The following is a 1,797-nucleotide window of genomic DNA, read 5'->3' as shown; positions in this document are numbered from 1 at the left end:
ATATATGTAACTACAAATAATGCTTCTGAATAGAAGCAATGATATATGTTAAAATTTTGGCAAAGTTTTTCACAGCTCAGCTTTGATTGATCTATTTTTTTAAATCTCAAGAATGTTTTATTGCCAAATATTACATTAAAGCAAGACTAGAATTTGGCATTCTCTCTGTTTGAATGACATAACAAATTTATTCTTTCTTCTTTTAAAAAAATAGTAAGTGTTATTTTTTGTCTTCTTTGTAAATGTCCCTGCCGGTAGACAAAAATTCTGTAGCCCACAGGAATCACTTTTTGTGCTTTATGCTGACTTTATATGCTCCATTATTTTAAAAAACATAGTGGATTTCAAAAGTTACTTCTATTAACTTTGTTTTAAAAATTGTTTTACTCTGATAAATAGGTAACTATACTACAATCATTTCTATTCTCAGATATTTGTACTACCTATACTACTGTTGTGGTTTGATTTGTGTTCACCAAATAGGTATGTTAAAATTCTAACACTGAGTACTGTGAATGTGGCCTTCTTTGCAAACGTTTGTCTTTGCAGATATAGTCAATTTAAGGTCATACTGAATTACAGTGGATGAAGGAGATATTTCTCCCTTTTCAGAGGCCTTCAAATAGCCTTCCATCTTACATATTTCTAATAATTACTCTTAGGAATTAAGGCTCAAAACTTTAATATTTGGTTTCTAAATAATTTATATGTAACTTTTTTCTCTTTTCAGAAGCAAATTTCCCTCCCTCCTAAATGAAAAAATAGACCCAATATCCATGTGGATGATCAAATTAAGGTAGGACAAAGAGAAGCTTCAGCAATAAACTTCAATAGTTAATAAAGACACTCACAATACAAGCCATGACTTAGGATGTCTTCCCGTAATTTACCAGTTGTCTGCATACTTTCCTCATTGCCATCTTCATTTCTCGATTCCTGAATGTGTAGATGATAGGATTTAAAACAGGAGTGAGAACTGCATCAAAGATGGCCAGAAACTTATCCAGGTGTGTGGAGGGAGATGGCCATGTATAGAAGAAAATCAAAGGACCAAAGAACAAAACTACCACACTGATGTGAGCTGAAAGTGTGGACAGAGCCTTGGATAAACCAGCTGAAGAGTGTTTCTGAACAGTGAGAATGATGACAACATAGGAAATGATCAGTATGAAGAAGGAGCCCAAAGAGATGAATCCGCTGTTGGCTGTAACCATGAACTCCAGTTGGTAAGTGTCTGTGCAGGCAAGTTTGATGAACCGAGGAAGGTCACAGTAAAAGCTGTCCAATATATTAGGACCACAGAAGGGCAAGTTTACTACAAAAACCAACTGAACTACAGAGTGGATAAGGCCCGTCATCCAGGCAGCCACTAAGAAGAACATGCACATTCTTGGGCTCATAACGGTCAGGTAGTGGAGGGGCTTACATATGGCCACGTATCTGTCAAAGGCCATGGCTATGAGCAGCACCATCTCCACACCACCAATGATGTGGATGAAGAAGATCTGAGCGATGCAGCCTCCAAAGGAGATGACTTTGCGCTTGCTGAAAAGGTCGTAAATCATCTTGGGAGAAGTGACAGAGGAAACACCCAGGTCAATGAAGGAGAGGTTGGCTAACAGAAAATACATGGGGGAGTGCAAGGGAGGGTCAGAAGTCACAGTGAGCAAAATGAGAGAGTTTCCCATCATACTGGCCATGTAAAACATGGAGGAGAACACAAGGAGGAGAAGTCGGATGTCCCAGGAATTGGTGAGTCCCAGGAACACAAACTGACACCACAGAGTGATTTGCCCC

General features: G+C 38.2%; 1 protein-coding gene across 1 annotated transcript; it reads right to left on the bottom strand.

Annotated features, from left to right (window-relative positions):
• Positions 1–866: 866 nt before the first annotated feature.
• LOC100429898 (olfactory receptor 4F3/4F16/4F29-like) lies at positions 867–1,797 on the bottom strand. The gene has a single exon (XM_015143147.2). The coding sequence runs from the start codon at positions 1,707–1,709 to the stop codon at positions 867–869; it is 843 nt and encodes a 280-aa protein (XP_014998633.2). The 5' UTR covers positions 1,710–1,797.

This window comes from Macaca mulatta, chromosome 7, assembly GCF_049350105.2.
Source record: "Macaca mulatta isolate MMU2019108-1 chromosome 7, T2T-MMU8v2.0, whole genome shotgun sequence".
Classification (NCBI taxonomy): Eukaryota; Metazoa; Chordata; class Mammalia; order Primates; family Cercopithecidae; genus Macaca; species Macaca mulatta.
This window is presented reverse-complemented; position numbering and strand designations above follow the sequence as displayed.